The 24,825-nt window shown below is 38.3% G+C and overlaps 1 protein-coding gene across 2 annotated transcripts in view; it reads right to left on the reverse strand.

Annotated features, from left to right (window-relative positions):
- The window catches only part of ADAMTS3 (ADAM metallopeptidase with thrombospondin type 1 motif 3), a 262,766-nt gene that overhangs the window by 58,977 nt on the left and 178,964 nt on the right, over positions 1-24,825 (reverse strand). For both annotated transcript variants that reach the window (XM_066385335.1, XM_066385336.1), the window contains one exon: positions 637-836. In XM_066385335.1, the coding sequence (XP_066241432.1) occupies positions 637-836 (200 nt within the window). The remainder of the gene's footprint in view (positions 1-636; positions 837-24,825) is intronic.

A 24,825-nucleotide genomic window follows, 5' to 3' on the forward strand; every position in this document is an offset into this window, starting at 1 on the left:
ACTTGGATGAATATTGTCATAGCTCCCTTCTTTAAAGTCTCACAAGATTTATAATATAATACCTGCTATTTAAGCCTTAATAATAGCATGCCTTTTATTTTTAAAATTTCCCTTGTATTTCTTTTTTTTTTGTATAATACTTAAAAATATCAATCTTATTCAAAAGTTCTATCAACAAGCATCCAGACAGACCTTTCAGGACCTAAGTCATTCTTTATCATCCAAGGACACAAAATAATGCTAAAAGAACTATTTTGTCTTTCGTAGTTCACATCAACGTAGGCAGACTAAGTCCGGAGACTCTTTATTATTCTCAGAACAAAATGAAAAACATAATTCATGTCATAGTTACATCTCATTCTGACTTTTTAAATTTAGGATTTCCTGTTGATGACAATGGAAAACTAGCTGATCAACCAAAAGAAATGTGTGCTTCATGATTCCTTTATTTTTGCATCCTTTTGTGGTAACTGTATGAATACTGTTCGCATTTTACGCAGTCATGTTCACATTTGGATGTGGGGCACAGCCATGGAAGTGCTCACACAGGTTTCTAGAAGAAACTAGCAAAACAGAAGTGAATTAAAAGATTTAAAAAAAAAAAAAAGAATAACCCAAAAAGGAGTCATCACTCACAATGTTCATCAGGGTGAGGAGGTAGTTTTGGACGTGCTCTTTGCCATGGAAACGGACCACGGAGTCATCCACTCCCAGAAGCACCTCAATGTTGTAATCGTTTTCTCCCGCATGTCTGCGATGTCTAATTGTTTTGTTTAGCTGCCGGTCAATGCTGCGGTAAACAGTACCTAGATCGTCAAGGCCTTCCAGATCTGTCTCTATAAAGAAGCAAAAAAAAAAAAAAAAAAAAAATGCTCAGGCATTTCAACTTCCCCAACAGGCCTTCTAGTAACTTCTTATAAGAAATGAATCTTCTAGAGGCCCATTGTTATAATCCATAATCACTGAGACACTGAGAGTTTATTCTCAATAAATAATATCATGTTCCTCAACATAGAACAGCAACGTTGTGCAGAAAGCCATACTGCCAGGCTGGCCTGAAAGTTCCGTGAGAATAAGAGCGGTTTTGTCTTCCTCTAGCTACATCCCCTGTGCAGAGCAAAGAGAGTGGGGGACAGGCACATGCTGGCTAAGGAGCTATTAAACAAATTGAGATTATAGATTAAAAAAAATGTGTTGAGAAGTTCACAGTGGTTAACTTAAGTAAATAATCATAGAGTATAGAACAGGGGTCCCCAAACTACGGCCCGCGGGCCGCATGCGGCCCCCTGAGTCCATTTATCTGGCCCCTGCCGCACTTCCGGAAGGGGTACCTCTTTCATTGGTGGTCAGTGAGAGGAGCATAGTTCCCATTGAAATACTGGTCAGTTTGTTGATTTAAATTTACTTGTTCTTTATTTTAAATATTGTATTTGTTCCCGTTTTGTTTTATTTATTTTTTTACTTTAAAATATGATATGTGCAGTGTGCACAGGGATTTGTTCATAGTTTGTTTATAGTCCGGCCCTCCAATGGTCTAAGGGGCAGTGAACTGGCCCCCTGTGTAAAAAGTTTGGGGACCCCTGGTATAGAATTTGTATTTCATACATTCAAATCACTCCTTTTCCCAGTAGCCTTAACTTAACAATCCAGTTATAGCATGGCAACACAACGGCATCTAGTGGTACAGTCATCGGTCACTCTGTATCACTTTGTTTCTTCTGGATATGTTTTTCTAGTGAATGCTGCAAAGGAAGGAATGGTTACATCCAGTTAACACTATAGGTCCACAATTTGTACCAGCAACCATTTGGATAGCAAGTCATTTCAATTGCTATAACTGAATCTATGAGATGCCAAAGAAAGTCATAAATTATCTAAAGCTAAAGAAAATAATAGTATAAATGATTTTTTATTTTTAGTTGAATGAATTTAATTTTTTTATTTTCCAAATGGAGGTACACAGTATACACAAACACATAGAGGCATATATACAGAGAAATAAACATACAGCTGTACATATGTCTGTCTATCTGGAGACAATGAGTAAGGCATTCTTAGGTTCTAAATATCTAGATTGTCTGCTTTCAGATGAACATATTTTTGGCAAAGAAACTGTTTTTGGTGGAATGAAAAATAAAATTGATCATTTGGATACTAAAATAAAAACTCTTCAAAAGTGCTGGTATAAAACTGAAAGTATATTCATTTCCATTTCAAATATATAAAACCTGGGGGAAAAAATCTTATTTTGCAAACTGCCTTGATGTCTAGAACAACCACATATCTAAAAACACATTTGATAGAACCACGTCTGACTTACGCTTTATATAAAGGTTTATTTAATGCTGTACTGGGGCCTGTAAGTTATGTGAATTAGTGTCTGACATTAATGAATAGGCATTTTCCTCTCCACCTTTGTGGTTTTAGTAAAGTTGAGGGGTAAAAAAAAAAGGTGTCGCTTGACCAGAAAGATTGATGACCAAGTTATAGCCACATGGGATTAGAAATAGTGGAAGTACAGAGCCCACTACACCCTTACCCCTTAAAAAGGGGCGGGAGGATACCAGCCCACTACCCTATGAGTATGGGCATAAACTCTGAATGTGACTACTCAGGTTTGAAAGCATACTGTAATTCACTTTGACCCAAGCCCAACTGCTAGATCATTAGCTGGGAATTTTCTCCTCATCAGGGAATCTCATTGGCTCCACAACATATAAATAACTCTCACCACCAGCCACATCAAATGGAAGGCTTTCCTCAAAAGTTGGTTTTAAGGGTTATAAACCTGCATTGAAGGCAAGAGACTGTACCTGCAAACAGCTTTACTATTTAACCTCGAGTGTTTTCGCACTCTTGAACTGTGGAAGTTCTGATAGCTAGCACACAAATAGGAAATTCATACATGAACTCCCAGTTCTAAAAATGATTCTTTTTGGCATAACTGTCAGCAACCACATTCAATGGAAATATACCAGCAATGTCATCATATCATTAAGTCTGGTGCATGAACGAAGGAGGCTGAATACTTGTTTCACAGAGATGGTTCATTGTGCTCTAACACACCTTTGGTTTGGCCTTTCTATCTCTCCTTAAATAGGTCATTTTCTGGAAAGAGAAGAGAATCTCTCTCTCTCTCTCCCTCTCTCTCTCTTTCACTGCGTGGAACCTAGGAAAGAAGAAGGAAGCCTTTTTCTTTCAACCATTACCTTTTATTCAACCAAAAAAACTCTGTCCCTATTCCCCCTGTGTCATACAATGTTCTTTTTTATGATTCCTAAAGTGGGAAATGCCAAACATTTCAAAGAAAAACATTGGAATAGCTTCTGGCACTTATGATCCATATACAACTCTATTAATTACAGACAGTTCGGAGGCTATAAAATATCTTCATTCACTATGAATTTTTCTCAGTATGCTTACTTTATAATGTAATGGTAAAATGATTAGTAGCATAGACTTAGCAGATATATCTGGCTTTAAATTCTGGAGTGTCATCTCCTAGCAGTGTGACTTTATTTAAGATGCCTAACTTCTCTAAGCTTTAGTTGCTTCATCGATAAAACTTGGCAGACATACTGTGATAAGATGATGGATGATTGTTAAAAACACTGTGCACCGTACTTAGATGTAAGTGCTTAATAAACACTGTTTACTGCAACTACTACAATAAGCATGCTTTCCCATTAAGAGAAGCCATCCGTCGGCCTAGCGTGCGGAGGACCCGGGTTCGATTCCCGGCCAGGGCACACAGGAGAAGCGCCCATTTGCTTCTCCACCCCTCCGCCGCGCTTTCCCTCTCTGTCTCTCTCTTCCCCTCCCGCAGCCAAGGCTCCAGGCTCCATTGGAGCAAAGATGGCCCGGGCGCTGGGCATGGCTCTGTGGCCTCTGCCCCAGGCGCTAGAGTGGCTCTGGTCGCAACATGGCGACGCCCAGGAGGGGCAGAGCATCGCCCCCTGGTGGGCAGAGCGTCGCCCCTGGTGGGCATGCCGGGTGGATCCTGGTCGGGCGCATGCGGGAGTCTGTCTGACTGTCTCTCCCTGTTTCCAGCTTCAGAAAAATGAAAAAAACAAAAAAAAACAAAACAAAAAACAAAAAAACAAAAAAAAAAACCAAAAAAAAGAGAAGCCATCATTTTTTAAAGCTTCCTCATTCTCTTTTGTATATCACAAATCAAACAGTTACAGCTCTTTTAAAACAGAGATGAGAAAAAATTAAGGTCTTGAATTAGTGAAGGAAACTCTGAACTGCTAGGAACTATAGAAAGAATGAGGGTAACAGTATTTCCTGTGGAGCATAAAGTGGATACAAGGAGAGAAGAATCTAGAATGTTTATGTTCAAGGTAACATCCTGCTACCAAAGTGTGTTCAAAGCGACCTGAATGGCGGCAGCTGAGTTGGACAGCAGGAAATGACTAATGTGATAATAGAATCAATGCGACGAGTTTATTTTGTAGAGTTTTGTAAAAACTATATAAAATTGGGAAGATAGCTTACAGATGGCACTAATCACCCTCCCACACACACTTACTGAGTACCCACACCCAGGTAGACCCTGAGAAGGTGAAGAATTACTTGGCACTTCTCCAGGTGGAACTGTGGCAACCTCACAGTTGTACTGTATTTACATTCAGAATGTAGCTGAATTTTACCACATAGTAACGATTATGTAGGCCTGAGTCACTTTCACAACTGCTAGTTTAAGTAGATCTGATCGGGGTACTACAACACTGTGAGTAATAGTTCACACCTTTCTAAAGCTTCCGAATTTAAAAACTGACAAACTTCGACAAAATTTTAGATGCCTCTGTCCAATTCTCCAATGTCTCTGAGCCCCCATAGATAGAGGAATAGGAACATTAAAGGGCAATATCAGTCTAATCACGTCCACCCATTCCCTATCAGATCTATTCACTCTTAAGAGGGCTGAGAGGAATCACATGGAAGTCAGTACTCAAGTCGAAAAAGTGAACATTGAGAGAAATTTTGTACCAGGTGTTGCAAACTATAGATCTCTGATGGCATCCTGTCGGCCTCCTGCCATAAAAGTTCATTCAAGGTTACCTGAATGGCAGTGGCTGAGTTGGACAGCAAGAAGTGATTGATGTGATAACTGAATCAGCAGGAAAACGAAGCATCTTGAAAGAAATAAGTAAGTTCCTGCAATAGGTACAATAGTGCTATTATTATTGCCCAGGCTTCATTCCAAGTCACAATAAGTATAACCATTTTAGTGTTAAAGATCGAAGTGTTAGTGTTAACTCAGAATTCTGAACTTATCAAACAGATAAAATGGAATAGAACTTGTTTTGCTGATTATGAACAGTTAGACTTAAGTCATTTTCAGGATGGAATACGGCAGGTGCATATGCCCAGTTATATTTACAGTGGGATTGGTGAAATCATTCTGAAAAAAAAAAAAAACAGGAGAAATTCCTATGGTCTGAAAAATAAGATAAAATTGGAAAGGGCCAAGTTCAGATTAAATTCTCAGTCTGATATAACTGTATTTGGGGTTGGAATGCAATCTTTAGCAAACTGTGATAAAGGCAGCGAGAGAATCATCAACACCATATTCTATTCTCTCCTTCCTAAGGAGCAAAACATTCATTTTATTGGTAGTGGCAAAAACTCCAGCTAAAAGTCATTCCCAGTCTCCCTGTCACTGAGGATCACGCCTGACTAAGAATAAGCCGATGAGATAGGAGGAGACATTCTGCTTACACCTCAGTGACGGCTGTACGGAGGGCTTTGTGAAGGCTTCCCCAAGGAAGGTCATTCACCTTAGCAGCCGTGCCCCCACCTTTCCCTTTACTCAAGATGTCTTCCTGCTGCCTGGAAACGTGGGCATGGCATCAGGACTTCTACGAGGTGACTCTGGAAGGCATGTGCTGACTACGGGAGGGCAGATATGAAGAAGGGATCTGACTCCACGATGACTGTGGAGCCACCACCCCTGTCCTGGATTACCCACCGCCAGGCTTGGCTACACATGAGAAAAAGCACTTCCATTCTGTTTTTTGCCAAGTTTGGGTTTTCCTTTTCTATGTCACTGAATCTAGTCCTAATAGATATGACACCAAAAATATTTAATCTGCTTGTCTAGATTAGCACTTCTATTACCTTTGCAAATGCCAGTTAATTTTCATGTGAATAAGTGAATGATAAAGTAAGATCCACTTTACCAAAATGTTCCACAGCAGCTTTCTTTCCAGTGGCAGAAAATGAGAAGCATACTGTTTTGCAGTGACAAAAACAAAAACCCAAACAAAATGAGTCTATATGTAGAAATTATGCATTAATCATGAACAGAATAGTGCTGAAAATCAAGTGACTCAAATACCACAAGCTAGATTTTCTAATAGTAGGTGGAGATCCTTAGATCAGATCTAAAAATAGGAATAAAATCCAACAAATGTCATATGATAACATCAGATCAGAGGGCAGGTAACTTCAATAATTTTTTTGACTTGTGTGTATTATGCAACAGTTGATATTTTTTAAAAATTTATATTATTATCAATTCCTAAGAAGATACATTAATAGCATTGCCGTATATATGGGGCCACCAATCTACCAAGCTATAAAATGTTTCTGTGAAAAGTAGCTGAATGCTTCACCAACTGGGAAATTCCATAATGACACTTCAAAGAACTATACTCAGGCCAATTTATGATGTTAATTCAAGTTTCATTAGGTAACTGCTGCTATTAAAAAAAAAAAAAAAGACATTACCATTGAGGGAATATGAGTTTCCGTAATTTTTCCCCCCAAAAGTTCTAATTCTAAAATATATGTGTCACTTTTGTTTTCTACAACTACTTTAAGGGATAACATATGGAATTTTTTTAATGGAAAACTTCTTATCTTTTAAGTGAAAAAAATACTGCTTTCTTGCTTTGGGTTTGCAATCATTAAACAAACAAAACAGAAATGTCACCTCCATTCCAATATATAGAAAATTCTATCTTTTAATAAGAATCTCCTATATGTTAGAATATAGAATACTTTTATCTGCAAATAAAGAAAATGAAGTATTTTATGCAATCTGAAAACATATTTGTTTGCCTTAAGGAGGTCCAAAGGCAGGGCTATTTCTGGGTTAATCGATTCATCAGCAGTAAATCATTAACCACCCAGTTTTTCTCATCTTCCCATAACCTGCCATTGTTGGTGTATAAGCTGTCTTCAGATCAGCTTCTTTGATTGTCTGCAAATGATGGCGCCAATCCCAGCATCATAGCCAAGTACAACAAATTTTATTTCCACACGTCTTTCTTAGGAGTAGACAAAACTTATTTCTAGAAGCCCTCTGGTCCATTTAACGATGTATATGTTTCAGTGGCCAGTATTGAATCAAATGCCCATGTAAAAATCATTCACAAATAAGAACAGAATCCCATTTATGTCTTAGTCCAATCAGAAATCAACCTCAGTGACTGAAGCCAGCCTCTTCTGAAGTGTATGTTTAGGAAAAGCATGGGTTTATGCATAATACTAAGGTTCTGTTTTAAAAACGAAGAAAGAAGGACTTAAAATAAAAAAGAAGGGGGCATAGATGTTGTACAGGCAACCAAAGTGCTGAATCCTCCATTTCCCGTGTTCCCTAGTCACAGTCTTTCCGCTGGTTTCTTTTCTTCTTAGTTTGCATGAGCACAATTTGTGTTTATTTTATCTTTTTTAAGTGAGAGGAGGGCAGATAGAGACTTCCGCATGCACCCCAACCGGGATCCACTCAGCAGCCCCCATCTGGGGCTGATGCTCGAATCAGTCGAGCTATCCTCAGCACCTAACGCTGATACTTGAACCAGTTGAGCTACTGACTAAGAGGGGAAGAGAGAAAAAAGAGAAACAGGGATGGGAAGAGAAGCAGATGTTCACTTCTCATGTGAGCTCTGACCGGGGATAGAACCCAGGACGTCTATCTGCATGCTGGACTGATGCTCTATCCGCTGAGCCAATCGGCCAGGGCCTACTTTTTCTTATTGTGATCTGCTTGCCGAGAGATCACTTCTACATTCCTTTGGCCTCTTCATGTTTTTGGAAAGGCAGAGTCCTTCATTCCCAGAGAAGTAGACTCTCATCACTGTTGCCTGCTCTGCCACATTCTAACCATTTCTTGAATAAATTACTAAGATGTCAGGGTGTGGGCTGAGTTGTCAGACAAAATATAGTATTCTCTGTTAAATTCAAATTTCAGATAAATAATAAATATGTCCCAAATATTGATTGGGACATACCTAATACTAAAAACTTACTGTTTATCTAAAATTAAAATTCCAATAAAAGTCCTGTTTCTTTTTTTGCTAAATTTGGCAACTCTAATTGTGGGGCAACTATGTTTCTCCAGGCAATCTAGGTAGCTTCATGGATTTACACTCTCCGGCCTCACCTCTGTACTCCACTCTCTAGACTCAGCTCTAGCAGTGGGCATTGACCTAGGCATGGCTGAGTACTATATTCATTTCCTTGACTCTAGTAACTGTTTAATACTATAGATGGGCAAATTGCCTAAATCATGCCAGTGAAACTATGACCTAGGACTGTTTTACTGGGAGATAATAGGGAAGAGAAGTTCTTACTACTAAACTTGAAATTTGCAGAATATAACCCTGCAGCTGCTTGGGATAGGTACATGGGGTAGTTGTTGGTGTATGTTTAATGCAAGAAGACGAAAGTCAAGATTACTAACGGAGAAAATAGTTTACGTTCCAGTGAGGACTTGAGGCCTTTGAAGTCAACCATTCTTAAAACCTTGGTCCTTTCAGTTCCACCATCTCATTTTCTTTTCTATTTGCTTAAAAAATTTTTTTTGCTTAACCCAGTTTGATGTTAGTTCCTAACAACTGAAACTAGAAGAACCCTGATTAACAAACCTATCCATATTTTTTCTGCTATAGTCATTAACTATCTGCATTTTCTCCCCACTCTTCTTTAATAAAATACCCTCAAGCTGCACAGTCCTTTGAAGATATATTCTGTTTAATTTCCCAAATTAATTAGTTTATTCCTCATTTCATTTTAAATGAAGGACTTTTTGCTAGTGATGTGTTTTGTAGTTTGATTCCTCTGTTGATCTTACTCAGCTAAAGTCATAGTTTCGGAGCACAGTACAGTTTTTAACTTTCAAATTTTCCTACTCTGTACATTTGCAAGCATTTCAATGAACATTTTTTATCCTTTTGATTAAATTATATTTCTTCTTCTTTATGGTTTTTGTTACTGCACTCTACTAAATTAAGTAGTAGAGACAGTGGTTCCTATGTCCAATTTACTAGATTATGCCTCAGTTATTTCTCACTGCTAGAAGTTCAAGTTTGCTAAGTAATCTCAGATGCAAATAGGGGGTAGGATTCTGTTTATAGCTGTCAATTTCAAAGTTCAAGTTATTTCTGTCAGTTTCCTTTATATGTTACTTTATTAAGGGTAAAATATTTATTTACCTCAAATTTCCCTGGGAACTCTACTTGAGCATACTAAATTTTTCCTCAAAGGCATACTGAATGATTTAATAAAAATTTATACCAGCTGTTATAGCCAAACTATGAATATTAACATTTGCCATTTATTCTTTCTGGTAAATATTTAAAGCACTGAGCCCCCTGACCTGGCACCATTCTAATTACTGGGAGTGTAGCCGTGGACACAGCAGACATGGAACTTGACCCCATAGACTAAATTTCCAATAATAAGAGTAATGAAGCAGAGTAAGAAGAAAATGAGGAGAATAAGAGTGATAAAGAAAGACAGGCACAATTTTAGATAAGGTGTTGAAAGAAGGCCAGCAGTAGATCTTGCAAAATGATGGAGTAAGCCACGTGAATATTAGTTATATTTGCATGAGATATAAGGACCTTTTATACATACATATATGTAAATTTTGTCTTCATATTTATAGTATAGAGCTCTCAGAATTCATGGCACAGTACAAAACACCTAACCCACAAATGATAATATATAAGTTAAATTTAATAAAAGCATTTTTCCATTCAAATAAAATTATTAAGCCAGCTATTCTTTTCTTTTTTCTTTCCTTTATCTTTTTTTTACAGTATGGAGAGGCAGGGAGGCAGAGAGACAGACTCCTGCATGCACCCCAACCAGGATTCACCCAGCAAGCCCACTAAGGGGCGATGCTCTGTCCATCTGGGGCCGTTGCTCCACTGCTCAGAACTGAGCCCTTTTCATCTGGGGTGAGGCCATGGAGCCATCCTCAGCGCCCAGGGCCAAACTGCTTAAACCATTTGAGCCATGGCTGCAGGAAGGAAGGCGAGAGAAAGAAAAACAGCGAAGGGGGAAGGGGTACAGAAGCAGATGGTCACTTCTCCTGTGTGCCCTGACTGGAAATCAAACCCAAGACTTCTACATGCTCAGCTGACACTCTACTACTGAGCCAACTGGCCAGGGTGAGCGAGCTATTCTTAAGGTGAATTTCTACTAACAATACTAATTTGCTAAAATAAAACTATTCTTAGTCTAAGGAATAGAATATGCCAGAGGAAAGAAACAATTATATTTCCATTTTATCCTATGCCTATTATACATTCTCCCAGATAGTGCCAATCATATGAAAATGAAAAAATTGGGGGTATTTCTACATTTTCTATTTTTTAAAAACATATGGAATACATGCAGTTTTAATAGCTGTTGTAATGTTTTATCTTCCAACATTTCAGTTAGTTCTGGGTTGATTTTGATTGACTTTTCTCATCAATATGGGTTTCATGTTCTTGCTTCTTTGCATACCCGGTAATTTTGATCAGACGTCCAACATAGTAAATTCTACCTCAGCTGCCGGATGTATTTGTACTTCTATAAACATTCTTAGCTTTGTTCTTGCATACAGTTAAAATTCTTTAAAACAGTTTGGTCCTTTCAGATCTTGCATTAAAGATATATTCATCGAGATCAGACCAAAGCTCATCTAGAGTTAATTACTCACAATGACTGAGGCAAGACCCCTGTGTGCTCTATCCCATGCTGGGTGAGTCACGAGATATCCAGTCTGCCTAAGGCAACAAGCACTCCCCCCAGCCCCACGTAACTACAGGCACGATCACCTCCAACTCTCCCAGGTGTTTCTAGTCCAGGCTTTGCACAGTTTCCTCACATGAATGTGCGACCAGGACTTGGCTAAATACTAGAGGGGAACCTCTACAGCCCTTCGGAGTTCCGTGTCCGTTCAGGTCTCTTTTCTCCCACACTCAGTTTTGTGAACTCTGGCCACCCTCATCTCCCAGACTCTCAGCTCTGGCTCCTCAACTCTTTCCCAGGATTCAGACAGGAAACTCTCTAGGAAGGAAGCAGGGGCAATGCTGGGGCTCACCTCATTTGTTTCTCATCGCTTAGGTATTGCTGTCCTTCAATGCCAGATAGCCAGTATTTGCAAACTATCGTTTCATATATTTTGTCCATTTCTGGTTATTTAAAGGAGAGTAAATTCAATCTCTGTTACTTCATATTGGCCAGAAGCAGAAGTTCACTTAATTGAATTTTGCCAAGAGCATATGGTGCTTTAGAAACTTAAGTTTACAGAATATTACTCAGTGACATGACTTAGAATTTTCTATAACAATTCAATCACCCCCAAATAATTTTTGACTCATCTTTACTTGGACTTGGGAAAGTTAGATACTTAGTAAATGTTCAGTGTAAAAACCATAACATTGCTCTTTTAATTAAAAAGAAAAAACAAACACATACATTTATGAGATAACAAATTTTCTTGAAAATGTCCTTGCAGGGTATCATATGCAAGGGAGAGCAATGTAAGGTTGCACAGCATTTAGTAAATTTAAAAAAAATCTTATTCATCCTTCTCAAAAAAAAAATTAAAAGTTGGCTGAGCCCAAAGGTACTGTAAATGTGTTTGCAGAAAAGAAAACTGTCTTCCAAGTGTAGCAAAAACAAAACAAAAAAACCCCTGCTTGTTACTTAACAAAAGCCTGGGGAAAGTTCAAAAAATTAAAACCTTAGCAAACATAGGTATCACCTTACAGTCCAAAGAACACGATGTTTGGAATATTCACTGAAAAGGTTCTACACTGAGTCTTTTAGAAAACTGCAAACTAGGTTTTTAAAAATCATAATTAGATGATAGAAAATTGGGGGTGAAATTCAGGAAATCGTTACGGATCTTGTGAGGACAAGAAATAAATTCTATCAAGCAGGACTTACTGTGGGCCATCCTCTGAAATCGACAGGGCACACCAAGCAGAGTGAAACTGCTCAAAAAAGAAATCATCTTGTGGTAAGTGAAGAAAAATAAAACAAAGATGGTTTATGGTACACTAGGACTTATTATATCTAAATTCATCTTTCTAGATTTTAAAGATCCTTTTTTGCATTATTAGTGCAAGAAATTTAAAAATTGTTATATTCAACTCAAACTGAGGAATGATGTATTTGATAGGTTAACACAGATATGATAATACTGAAAATATTTAACCACTGCCTGTCATCAAAATCCACAAATACTGATATTTTCTTCAAATATCAGAAGGGAACTCCAGACGACCAGTAGAACCAGATGGTTTTCGGGGGGAGTTCTGTACCATGCCCATTATCCCAGCATAAATATTAATGTACCTTCTCACTTTCAAACGTGTCCTGGATTGAACAGTAAATTAAAAGTTCACCATTTTGATAGGTCTCTCCATCTCAGCTTGTGATTTCTAGAAGGCAGGGCTGAATATATATACAATTTTCTTTCGTGTACTTATTCAATAATAGGCTGCAATTCCTGGGCAACCATGCCCTGGTTGCAGTGGTGGTCTTTCTTTTTTTTTTTTTTTTTTTAAATTTTTTTTTTCTTTTTCATTTTTCTGAAGCTGGAAATGGGGAGAGACAGTCAGACAGACTCCCGCATGCGCCCGACCGGGATACACCCGGCACGCCCACCAGGGGCAATGCTCTGCCCACCAGGGGGCGATGCTCTGCCCATCCTGGGCTTCGCCATGTTGCGACCAGAGCCACTCTAGCGCCTGGGGCAGAGGCCACAGAGCCATCCCCAGCGCCCGGGCCATCTTTGCTCCAATGGAGCCTTGGCTGTGGGAGGGGAAGAGAGAGAAAGTGAGGAAAACGCGGCAGAGGGGTGGAGAAGCAAATGGGCGCTTCTCCTGTGTGCCCTGGCCGGGAATCGAACCCGGGTCCTCCGCACGCTAGGCCGACGCTCTACCGCTGAGCCAACCGGCCAGGGCGGTCTTTCTTGGTGGTAGAAACAAAGGTGGTGAATATGGCTACTTGGTGTCGACGCCCATTCCAATTTCCTTGTGATGCATATTCTTGCAGAAGCTGGAACTATGTACCCCAATATGCTTGCAGGAAGGATTCCAGGTGAGAGTTTGGTTAAGCCAATTAGATGCACTCATGTGAGCTCTGTAATTCAGAAGTGCAAATGCTGTTGGGGGTGACACTGTGGAGATGGCTTTTCTTTAGCGGTGTCTTAGCTTTGAGTCGCCCGCAACGTGCACAATGAGAAGAAAGTGGAGTAGCAGCACTGGCAGTGTGTTGTCCTCAGAAAACACCTTCGGTGGCAAGTGCTTGGAGTCAACAGGTCCGGCAGCAGCTTGCTGTTTGCCCCCTCCCTGACTACACAGTGAGAGCAGCTTCTCCGGTGGGCCACGCTGCTGTATCCTTCTGGGAACTAGTCCTGGAGCCCAAGGCTACAGGCCACCCTTCCAACCCATCCAACTATTTAATGTGCACTTAATTATTTATATTATATCCTTTCAAGCTTAAAATAGCTAGTGTGGTTTCAATTTCCTGGAACTGAACCTTGACATATAGATGGTAACTTATTTAACAAAACTGGGCTTCAAGTCCATAGCCATGTAATAAGACAGTTGGGCTATTCAATGACCTACAACATCCCTCCTTCTTCCAGAATTTTGCTTCTGAGATTCTGTACTTTAGTGGGGTTTGCCTAATACCTCAATTTTTCTTTCCTGAACTTCTCAGAAACTGCTTCCCATCTGGTCTCTGGCTTATGTTGCCATGTAACTGTTTCAGTAAGGTTACTATTAATATACTTTTAGTATTCAGGCTATGCATCAAAAGCCGTTGGTTGTATACAAGGCAAGCATGAGATCACTCATTCATTCAACATTGTTTTAGCATCTATTATGTGCCAGCTTCTCATAAGTAATATTATATAATCTCGTTAACCCAGTCCAGCTATTTTCAATCTTTTCATCTCATGCCACACATAAACCAGTTACCAAAATTCTGTGGCACACCAAAAATGATATTCTGTTTTTTGCCGATATGACAAAAAATACAGGTATAATTTTGATTCATTCAGATCAGATGGCTATTGTTGTATTGGTTGTTGTCATTTTTAACTTGAAAATCTAAGGGAAGAGAGGACAGTGCCCCTAACTAGTCAAGTATTTCACGTTTTAAAAATTGTTGAGGCACAAGGGTTGAAAATTGCTAACTTAGTTCAAGTATTTGTTTAGACAAAATGTCCCTGGAAATACTTTTTATCTCTGTCTTGTTTGCAATTTAATTGCTTTCAGTCCTCACCCTGCAGGTCACCCTCTCACCCTTTTCCACTCCCAGCTTCAGACTGGACAGCTTCTTCTTTACAGAAACTGACCTGATCAGGGAAGGATTCTTTTCCCATCTCTCTAGACCACTGTCTCCATTTCTAGCCCACTTTGCTTTCTTCAGTAGAGTGAATTGTCACACATTCTCTTCAGTGATGCAGTCTTTCAACTCTGCATTTCATTCTTCTCCACCCTTAGTTTTCCTTATGTTTCTTTAGATGGCCCTTTGTTGGATCCTCTGTTCCTCACAAACTGGCTGAGAATCACCCCAAAACCTTCTGCTTTTTACATTAATTTCCTTGAACAACTCATTCAGTTGAAGAGTTTTGATACATTTGCTTTTTAACCCTTAGGTTATACATCATGAGTTACATTCTGTTCCAGTGTCTTCTCAGTATTCTTATTAATATTCTCAAAGCATTAATTTTTCTACACATAAAACATCCTCAAACAATCTTCTGCACTTCCTTTCCAGGCAATCAAAACTCTGCAGTTATTTTTACTTTGCTTGCATCATTGGGCCATTGCTAAATTCTAATTCTTGCCACCTGATATTCTTAGATTGTCCAGTCTATCTGCTTTTCTGCACCCAGCAACATATTTTGGATTCCATACACTGAACTATTTCTTCTCTTTCTCTATTTTCTGTCTTCTACATTTATCATGTGTTCAACCACTTAAATTATCTTCTTTCAATGTTACTCCAAGAGCTTCTGGTAGTACAAATTTCCTTTCTTCAATAAATCTAAACCATTTGGCACTGCCCAAACATTTCACTACCTAAAATATATATGTTATTGCATCTTAGTTTTATTTTTCTTCCAGAAAAGGTAACCTAATTATTTTTCATTACACTCTACTCATTTTTGCCATTTTTTATTTATTTCAACAGCCTAGAATGTAATCCACCGGAACAAAACAATATCTCAAAAAATTCTTAAAGAAATTGATCAAAGCTCTCCGTGTTCAAGGATTATTTCATCTGACTCTAATCATTATATTTCGAAGTCTCAGGGAGAAAAAGATGGCAGTGGAGTAGGCAGATGCCCAGATGCCCAGCTCTCACCACCAAACTGGAATACAAATCAATTTAGGAAAAATCAGCATGAAAAACCAACTCTGAACTGCAAGAACAGCTCTCAAAAACCAAGGAGCAAAGAAGCCACAACAAACCTGGTAGAGAGCGCCTGCATCTTCTCTGCTTACAGAAATGGGGGGGGGGGGGTGAGGCTGAGAGCCCAGAGGGGATCTCACACAGGGAAAAGAGCAGAAACTACTGCTCACAGCCACTTGCCTGGCAACCAGGCAGCAAGGTGTGTTGAAAAGACCAGCTTATCTCCCAAGTGGAAAGGACAGGGAGAGGGACAGATTGTGAGGGGCTAAGGAATGCAGGAAACGAACTAAAAAAGCTGACTCATCCGTGCTGGAGGCGGCCATAGCTGGGGAGGGACTGAACCTTTCACAAAACAGAGCTGAAGTACTTCTGGATCAGAGATCTCCGGACATCTATCCAGCTCCAATCAGCGCAAAAAGACACAGCTGAAAACAAGAAGTGGGAGGAGGGGCAGTAACTCAGGTCTCCATGGAGATCTGAGATACACCTCCCCCTACTGAAGCTGAGAAAACACCCTGCCCCAATGAGATTAGCTGGCTAAAGAGGCCTTCAGAGTCTCAGGTTACACCCATCACATTCCTGGATACAGTTTCAAGGAAGCCCCCTGCTGAGATTAGTAAACAAGACTATCATCTGTTAAGAAAACAAACAAATCAAGACTTCAAAGCTGCCCAAATCCGAAAGTGGATTACAGATAACAGCTGATACCAACCCAAGAAGACCTAGAAATAACACAACTGAAAACTGGAGGCAGACAACACCAAGACTAGACTCAACCAACTCTACAAATAAAACACCCAAAAACAGATAATGAGAAGACAAAGAAGTGCAATCCAAATGAAACCACAAGAGACACCTTCAGGAGATGAACTGAGTGATATGGAAATAATCTAACTTCCAGATGCGGAGTATAAAATAATGATTGTAAGGATGCTTAGGGATCTTAGAACAACAATGGATGGTCATTATGAACACCTAAATAAAGAAATAGCAAGTATAAAAAAGAATCAGTAAGAGATGACAAATACAATATCAGAAATAAAGACCACAATGGAAGGAATTAAAAACAGGATAGATAGAGCAGAGGATCGAATCAGCGAGTTAGAGGACAACTGGAATGAAGGCATGAAAGCAGAGAAGAAAAGAGAAAAGAGACTCAAAAAGTCAGAGGAAACTCTTAGAGAGCTCTGTGACAACATGAAGAGAAATAACATCCACATCATAGGGGTTCCTGAAGAAGAAAAAGAACAAGGAATAGAGACTTTGTTCAATCATATCATAGCTGAAAACTTCCCTAAATTAATGCAAGAGAAACTCTCACAAGTCCAAGAAGCACAGAGGACTCCATTAAAGAGAAACCCAAAGAAACCTACACCAAGACACATCATAATTAAAATACCAAAGCTAAGCGATAAAGAGAAAATATTAAAAGCTGCAAGAGAAAAAAAACTTATCACCTACAAAGAAGCCTCCATAAGGATGACATCCGACTTCTCAACAGAAACACTTGAGGCCAGAAGGGAATGGCAAGAAATATTCAAAGTAATGCAGAACAAGAACCTACAACCAAGACTACTTTATCCAGCAAGGCTATCATTTAAAATCGAAGGAGAAATAAAAAGCTTCCCAGACAAAAAACAACTCAAGGAATTCATTACAACCAAACCAATGCTGCAGGAAATGTTAAGGGGCCTGTTGTAAACAGATCAAAGTGGGAAAAGAATATAGCAAAAAAGGAATACATCTTTAAAGAAGAAAATGGCAGTAAACAACTACATATCAATAATAACCTTAAATGTAAATGGATTAAATGATCCAATCAAAAGACATAGGGTAGCAGCGTGGATAAGAAAACAGGACCCATACATATGTTGTCTACAAGAGACACACCTTAGAACAAAAGACACACATTGATTGAAGGTAAAAGGATGGAAAGAAACATTTCATGCAAACGGAAATGAAAAAAAAAGCTGAGGTAGCAATACTTATATCAGAAAAATTGGACTTTAAAACAAAGGATATAGTAAGAGATAAAGAAGGCCACTACATAATGATAAAGGGAGTAATCCAACAGGAAGATATAACTATTATAAATATCTATGCACCTAATATAAGAGCACCCAAATATATAAAGCAGACTTTGATGGATTTAAAGGGTGAGATCAACAGCAATACTATAATAGTAGGGGATTTCAATACCCCACTAACATCACTAGATAGATCCTCAAGAAAGAAAATTAATAAAGAAACAGCAGACTTATTGGAAACACTAGATCAACTCGATTTAATAGATATCTTCAGAACCTTTCACCCTAAAGCAGCAGAATATACATTCTTTTCAAGTGCTCATGGTACATTCTCTAGGATAGACCACATGTTAGGGCACAAAAGGGCTCTCAACAAATTTAAGAAGACTAAAATCATATCAAGCACTTTCTCCGATCACAACAGCATGAAACTAGAAATGAATCACAAGAGAAAAGCTCAAAAATTCTCAAACACATGGAAACTAAATAGCAGGTTGTTAAATAATGAATGGATTAAGAATGAGATCAAAGAAGAAATAAAAAAAATTCCTAGAAACGAATGACAATGAGTATACAACAACTCAAAATTTATGGGACACAGCAAAAGCAGTGCTGAGAGGGAAGTTCATAGCACTACAGGCACACTTTCAGAAGCTAGAAAAAGCTCAAATAAACAACTTAACCCTGCATCTAAAAGAATTCGGAAAAGAACAGCAAGTAAAGCCCAAATGAAGTAGAAGGAAGGAAATAATAAATATCAGTGCAGAAATAAATGACATAGAGGCTAAAGAAACAATACAGAGGATCAATGAAACCAGGAGCTGGTTCGTTGAAAAGGTAAACAAGATTGATGAACCTTTAACTAGACTCACCAAGAAAAAGAGAGAGAGGATGCAAATAAATAAAATTAGAAATGAGAGTGGAGAAATAAGAACTGACACAACAGAAATACAAAATATTGTAAGAAAATACTATGAAGATCTGTATGCCAAAAAACTAGACAACCTAGATGAAATGGACAAATTCCTTGAAACATACAATCTTCCAAAAATCAATCTGGAAGAATCAGAAAACCTAAACAGACCGATTACAACAAATTAGATAGAAACAGTTATCAAAAAACTCCCAACAAAGAAAAGTCCGGGGCCCGATGGCTTCACAACAGAATTTTACCAAATATTCAAAGAAGAACTAACTCCTATCCTTCTCAAACTATTTCAAAAAATTCAAGAGGAAGGAAGACTTCCAAGGTCCTTTTTTGAGGCGAGCATAATTCTGATTCCAAAACCAGGCAAAGACAACACAAAGAAAGAAAATTATAGGTAATGTCTCTGATGAATATAGATGCTAAAATCCTGAACAAAATATTAGCAAACCGGATCGAACAATATATGGAAAAAATCATACACCATGATCAAGTGGGATTTATTCTGGGGAGGCAAGGCTGGTACAAATATTCGTAAATCAATCAATGTGATTCATCACATAAACAAAAAGAAGGAGAAAAACCATATGATAATTTCAATAGATGCAGAAAAAGCATTTGATAAAATCCAGCACCTATTCATGATCAAAACTCTCAGCAAAGTGGGAATACAGGGAACACACCTCAACATGATAAAAGCCATCTATGACAAACCCACAGCCAACATCATACTCAATGGGCAAAAATTAAAAGCAATCCCCCTTAAGATCAGGAACAAGGCAGGGGTGCCCCCTTTCACCACTCTTATTTAACATGGTCCTGGAAGTCCTAGCCACAGCAATCAGACAAGAAGAATAAATAAAAGGCATTCAAGTTGGAAAAGAAGAAGTAAAACTATCATTATTTGCATATGATATGATATTGTATATAGAAAACACTAAAGTGTCAGTCAAAAAACTACTGGACCTGATAAATGAATTCAGCAAAGTGGCAGGGTATAAAATCAATACTCAGAAATCAGAGGCATTTTTATACACCAACAATGAACAGTCAGAAAGAGAAATTAAGGAAACAATCCCCTTCACAATTACAACCAAAAAAATAAAGTACCTAGGAGTAAACTTAACCAAGGAGACTAAAGACTTGTACTCGGAAAATTACAAAGCATTGATAAAAGAATTCAAGGAAGATACAAACAAGTGGAAGCATATACTGTGCTCATGGTTAGAAAGAATAAACATCATTAAAATGTCTATATTACCCAAAGAAATCTATAAATTCAATGCAATACCAATTAAAATACCAATGACATACTTCAGAGATATAGACCACATATTCCAAAAATTTATATGGAACCAAAAGAGAACATGAATAGCCTCAGCAATCTTAAAAAAGAAGAATAAAGTGGAAGGTATCACACTTCCTGATATCAAGTTATACTACAAGGCCACTGTACTCAAAACAGCCTGGTACTGGCATAAGAACAGGCATATAGATCAATGAAACAGAACAGAGAACACAGAAATAAACCCACAGTTCTATAGACAACTGATATTTGACAAAGGAGGTAAGGAAATACAATGGAGTAAAGACAGCCTCTTTAACAAATGGTGTTGGGAAAATTGGACAGCTACCTGCAAAAAAATGAAACTAGATCACCAGCTTACACCACTCACAAAAATAAACTCAAAATGGATAAAAGACTTAAATGTAGGCCGTGAAACCATAAGCATCTTAGAAGAAAACATAGGCAGTAAGCTCTCCGACATCTCTCGCAGCAATATATTTGCTGATTTATCTCCATGGGGAAGTGAAATAAAAGACAGGATAAACAAATGGGACTATATCAAACTAAAAAGCTTTTGCACAGCTAAAATCAACAAGAACAGAATAAAAAGACAAACTACACAATGGGAGAACATATTTGACAATACGTCTGATAAGGGGTTAATAACCAAAATTTATAAAGAACTTGTAAATCTCAACACCAGGAAGACAAACAATCCAATCAAAAAATGAGAAAAAGAAATTAATAGACACTTCTCCAAAGAGGACATACAGATGGCCAATAGGCATATGAAAAAATGCTCAACATCACTAATCATTAGAGAAATGCAAATTAAAACCACAATGAGATATCACCTCACACCAGCCAGAATGGCGCTCATCAACAAAACAACACAGGCGAGGATGTGGAGAAAAGGGAACCCTCCTGCACTGCTGGTAGGAATGCAGACTGGTGCAGCCACTGTGGAAAATAGTATGGAGATTCCTCAAAAAACTGAAAATCGAACTGCCTTTTGACCCAGCTATCCCACTTTTAGGAATATATCCCAAGGACACCATAGAACGGCTCCAAAAGGAGAAATGCACCCCCATTTTTGTGGCAGCATTGTTCACAATAGTGAAGATCTGGAAACAGCCCAAGTGTCCGTCAGAGGACGAGTGGATTAAAAAGCTTTGGTACATATATACTATGGAATACTACTCAGCCATAAGAAATGATGACATCGGATCATTTACAATAACATGGATGGACCTTGATAACATTATATGAAGTGAAATAAGTAAATCAGAAAAAAAACTAAGAACTATATGAATCCATACCTAGAAGGGACATAAAAATGAGACTCAGAGACATGTACAAGAATGTGATGGCAACAGGGCTGGGGGTGGGGGGATGAGATGAAGAAGGAGAGAGGGGTTGGGGGAGGGGAGGGGCACAAAGAAAACCAGATAGAAGGTGACAGAAGACAATTTAACTTTGGGGGAGGGGTATACAGCACAATCAAATGTCAAAATAATCTAGAGATGTTTTCTCTCAACATATGTACCCTGATTTATCAATGTCACTGCATTAAATTTAATAAATAAATTTTAAAAAATGGCATTGCCAAAAAAAAAAAAAGAAGTCTCAGGATTTTCTACTAGCATTTGTAAAGCCAAAACATCAAAAAAGTGTTTAAGGGTAAATTTATGTGCTATATTTTTCCTTATTCAGTGGACAGCAGAGTAAGTTCTGGGTAGAGCAAAGAATAGTCATAGATAGTAAAACCACAACACGTAATTTCATATAACAAAGCTAAAAGCTAGGTATGTACTTGTTATAATACAGTTGTAGTTACGTAAGAAGCAAGTAATTTTGTGAGAGTTAGTTTTTTATAAAGAACTCCTATTTGCTTTGGAGTTCTTTATAGTATAGACTCCATGGAAGCCTAGACATGAATATAAGTAAAGTTTCTCAAATAAAGAATACTTATGTCATTTAAAAAATATGATAAACCCTGCCTGGTTGGCTCAGTGTTACAGCACTGGCCCAGCGTGTGGATGTCCTGGGTTTCATTTCTGGTCAGGGCACAGAGAAGAAGCGCCTATCTGTTCTCCACCCCTCCCTGTCTTGCTTCTCTATCTCTTTCTCTCTCTCTCTTCTCCTCCCCTTCTGCAGCCATGGCCTGATTGGAATGACTTGGAATTGGGCACTGAAGATGGCTCCATGGCCTCCACCTCAGGTGCTAAAAAGTGGCTCCAGTTACAACGGAGCAAGGGCCACAGATGGGCATCTCTACCTAGTTGGCTGGACACATGCAGGAGTCTGCATCTGCCTCCCTGTCCTCTCACTAAATAAAAATAAATAAATAAATAAATAAGCAAATAAATAATAAATTATGATAATAATCTATCTCATTTTTTAAAATAGGGAAATGTGCTCAAAAGTAGTTCAATGAGCCTGAAAATCATTAAGAGATCAGTAAGTGTTTGTTCTACAAGTAAATGAGTGAACAAATCAACAGTAAATAGCTTGAGTTTAGAGAAAATGAGAATATAAATGGATCATAATGTGTCAGTTTAAAAAACACAGAAGAATAGAAAAGGAAAATAATAGCTAATAGTTACTGAAGTTTCTAACAGCACAAGAGGTGGTAATATCAAAGAAAATCTGCCTGAGATGACATCAGAGTAATGGCGGGGTAGGAAGCGATACTGATAAATCTCCCCCAAAACTCAACAAGATCTTCAACCAGAAACAGAAAAACCTATCCTTGGAGCCTCCAGATGTTTCACAATACACCCAAAGGTATGGTCAAGCGAAAAATTGGCTAAATATATAACCAAAACCCGAAGGAAATAGGGAGTAAGAAATGCTCAGCTTTCCTCACTAACCTAAACAGAGCGGCTTTCACTGGGAACTGTGAATATAGAAACTGAGGCGGGCAAAGGGGGTGAATAGATACAGGCCGTGGCACAAATGGCCGAACCAGGCTGTGGCACGGAGATCCAAGCCGAGGAAAAACTGTTCCTGTGGCAACCTGGGCAATACAAGCTAACACTAGCGCCAAACCCAGAAAAAGAAAGACAAGTGGGGCAGTCATTTTCCCCAATCCCCTGCTCGGCGCGTGCAGATAGTGGGCGAGAGATTCCTTCCAAAGCCCGGGTAGTGGGTGCCCGTGTTATCCCACAGAGAGGATGTATGGAATACAACCAAATAAAAACAAAAGATAGAAAAACAAAAGAGAAGGATCAAACAAGACACAAAACTAACAGAAAGCAAGATATAAAATGGCAATAGGGAACTCACAAGTGTCAATAATTACACTAAATGTAAACGGATTAAACTCACCAATAAAAAGCACAGAGTAACAGAATGGATTAAAAAAGAAAATCCAACTGTATGCTGCCTACAGGAAACTCATCTAAGTAACAAGGATAAAAACAAATTCAAAGTGAAAGGCTGGAAAACAATACTCCAAGCAAATAACATCCAAAAAAAAGCAGGCGTAGCAATACTCATATCTGATCATGCTGACTACAAGACAGCAAAAGTACTCAGAGACAAAAATGGCCAGTTCATAATGGCTAAGGGGACACTGAATCAAGAAGACATAACAATTCTTAATATATATGCACCAAACCAAGGAGCACCAAAATATATAAGACAGCTACTTATTGACCTTAAAACAAAAACTGACAAAAATACAATCATACTTGGAGACCTTAATACACCGCTGACGGCTCTAGATCGGTCATCCAAACAGAGAATCAACAAAAATATAGTGGCCTTAAACAAAACACTAGAGCACCTGGACATGATAGACATCTACAGGACATTTCATCCCAAAGTCACTGAGTATACATTTTTCTCCAATGTACATGGATCATTCTCAAGAATTGACCATATGTTGGGCCACAAAAACAACATCAGCAAATTCAGAAAAATCAAAATTATACCAAGCATACTTTCTAATCATAAAGCCTTGAAACTAGAATTCAACTGCAAAAAAGAGGAAAAACATTCCACAAAAATGTGGAAACTAAACAACATACTTTTAAAAAATGAATGGGTCAAAAAAGAAATAAGTGCAGAGATCAAAAGATATATACAGACAAATGAAAATGACAATACGACATATCAGAATCTATGGGATGCAGCAAAAGCAGTGATAAGAGGGAAGTTCATATCACTTCAGGCATATATGAACAAACAAGAGAGAGCCCAAGTGAACCACTAAACTTCCCACCTTAAGGAACTAGAAAAAGAAGAACAAAGACAACCCAAAACCAGCCAAAGAAAGGAGATAATAAAAATCAGAGCAGAAATAAATGAAATAGAGAACAGAAAAACTATAGAAAAAATTAATAGAACACGGAGCTGGTTCTTTGAAAAGATCAACAAAATTGACAAACCCTTGGCAAGACTTACCAAGGAAAAAAGAGAAAGAACTCATATAAACAAAATCCAAAATGAAAGAGGAGAAATCACCACGGACACCGTAGATATACAAAGAATTATTGTAGAATACTATGAAAAACTTTATACCACTAAATTCAACAACCTAGAAGAAATGGATAAATTCCTAGAACAATACAACCTTCCTAGACTGAGTCAAGAAGAAGCAGAAAGCCTAAACAGACCTATCAGTAGAGAAGAAATAGAAAAAACCTTAAAAACCTCCCCAAAAATAAAAGTCTATGCCCAGATGGCTATACCAGCGAATTTTATCAAACATTCAAAGAAGACTTGGTTCCTATTCTACTGAAAGTCTTCCAAAAAATTGAAGAAGAACCAATACTTCCAAACACATATTATGAGGCCAACATAACCCTCATACCAAAACCAGGCAAGGATGACACAAAAAAAGAAAACTACAGACCAATATCTCTAATGAATACAGATGCTAAAATACTAAACAAAATACTAGCAAATCGAATACA

Source organism: Saccopteryx leptura, chromosome 5, assembly GCF_036850995.1.
Source record: "Saccopteryx leptura isolate mSacLep1 chromosome 5, mSacLep1_pri_phased_curated, whole genome shotgun sequence".
Lineage (NCBI taxonomy): Eukaryota > Metazoa > Chordata > Mammalia > Chiroptera > Emballonuridae > Saccopteryx > Saccopteryx leptura.